This window comes from Cucurbita pepo, unplaced genomic scaffold (assembly GCF_002806865.2).
Source record: "Cucurbita pepo subsp. pepo cultivar mu-cu-16 unplaced genomic scaffold, ASM280686v2 Cp4.1_scaffold000747, whole genome shotgun sequence".
In the NCBI taxonomy this organism is placed as follows: Eukaryota; Viridiplantae; Streptophyta; class Magnoliopsida; order Cucurbitales; family Cucurbitaceae; genus Cucurbita; species Cucurbita pepo.
In genome coordinates, this window is record NW_019646962.1 from 13,476 (window position 1) to 14,510 (window position 1,035).

General features: G+C 39.2%; 2 protein-coding genes across 2 annotated transcripts in view; one reads left to right on the plus strand and one right to left on the minus strand.

Moving 5' to 3' along the window:
* LOC111785796 (probable ribose-5-phosphate isomerase 3, chloroplastic) overlaps positions 1-58 on the plus strand; it is a 6,589-nt gene extending 6,531 nt beyond the window's left edge. The window contains exon 2 of the mRNA XM_023666179.1: positions 47-58. Within this exon, the coding sequence (XP_023521947.1) occupies positions 47-58 (12 nt within the window). The remainder of the gene's footprint in view (positions 1-46) is intronic.
* Positions 55-1,018, minus strand: LOC111785793 (serine/threonine-protein kinase Nek3-like). Its single transcript, XM_023666177.1, has 6 exons — positions 975-1,018; positions 815-895; positions 625-667; positions 476-525; positions 300-381; positions 55-215 (listed from the first exon to the last, which is right to left on the minus strand). Exons 2-6 carry the CDS (start codon positions 863-865, stop codon positions 55-57), a joined length of 387 nt encoding a protein of 128 aa, XP_023521945.1. The 5' UTR covers positions 866-895; positions 975-1,018.
* Between the last annotated feature and the right edge of the window lie 17 nt (positions 1,019-1,035).

Genomic DNA, 1,035 nt, shown 5'->3' on the forward strand with positions numbered 1-1,035 from the left:
GTGGTGGACCTTGGCTTACAAACGTCCTCGGCATGGAGTGGACTAGGTCGGACCCTAGTTATAAAATAAACTCACACTAATTATAGAGGGAATGGAGTTATCTAATGGACATAAGCTACCATAGAAGAAATTCCCGAACAAGAACAAATGACGTTCGAAACTTACAAACGCTTTGAATGCAGGCTTTAGAGCAGTCATCTCATATATACAGCATCCTGACAAACAGATGTGAAACGGAGTCACTTTCTTTAGTCAATAAAGGCCAAATAAGGTTCGTGGTCAGGTCGAGCGGTTCCTACCTAAAGACCAAATATCCGACTTCGAACCGTAAGGTATATCAGCAAGAAGTTCTGGACACATATAGCTCGGAGTTCCTACGACCTGCATTATCATGCCAAGTGTTTAAAAGAACAATAGCAAGGTATCACAAGCGAAAACAACTACTAAGAAACTGATGCGTCGTCAAATTACACACCGAGGACGTAAGATCGTCTGACGTCAACATTTTGGCTAGTCCGAAGTCACCTGGTTCATCAAACATGAATTACTATCAAATTTCTGTTCGTACTTGCAATTTTGATTCTATATATATACACGGTGGGGATGGAGGAAGAGTTCACTTACCGAGGCGTATATCTCGATTTTTAGTCAAAAATATGTTCGAACACTGAACAAATCACATGATATCGATGGTTAGTAAAGAGCTCAACATATTCGCATTGACATGATATCGATTTTTAGTCAAAAATATGTTCGAACGCCAAACATTAGGGACTAAAGTATATATTTAGCCAAAAACGTATACACATCGAACCTTAACATCTCGGTGAAGGATATGATTCGTGTGCAAGTAATCGAGTGCCATCAGAAGTTGAACTAACCACTTGCAGAGTTTCTACGAAACGAAATGAACGATGAACAAGATATAAAAAGAATTAACGAAACGAAAAGAGATTTTCAATGTTATTAAGAACCTCTTCGGGGAAATGAACGCTGTTCGCTTTTTTTATCGTTTCGGCCCTGTGGAAATCGAAT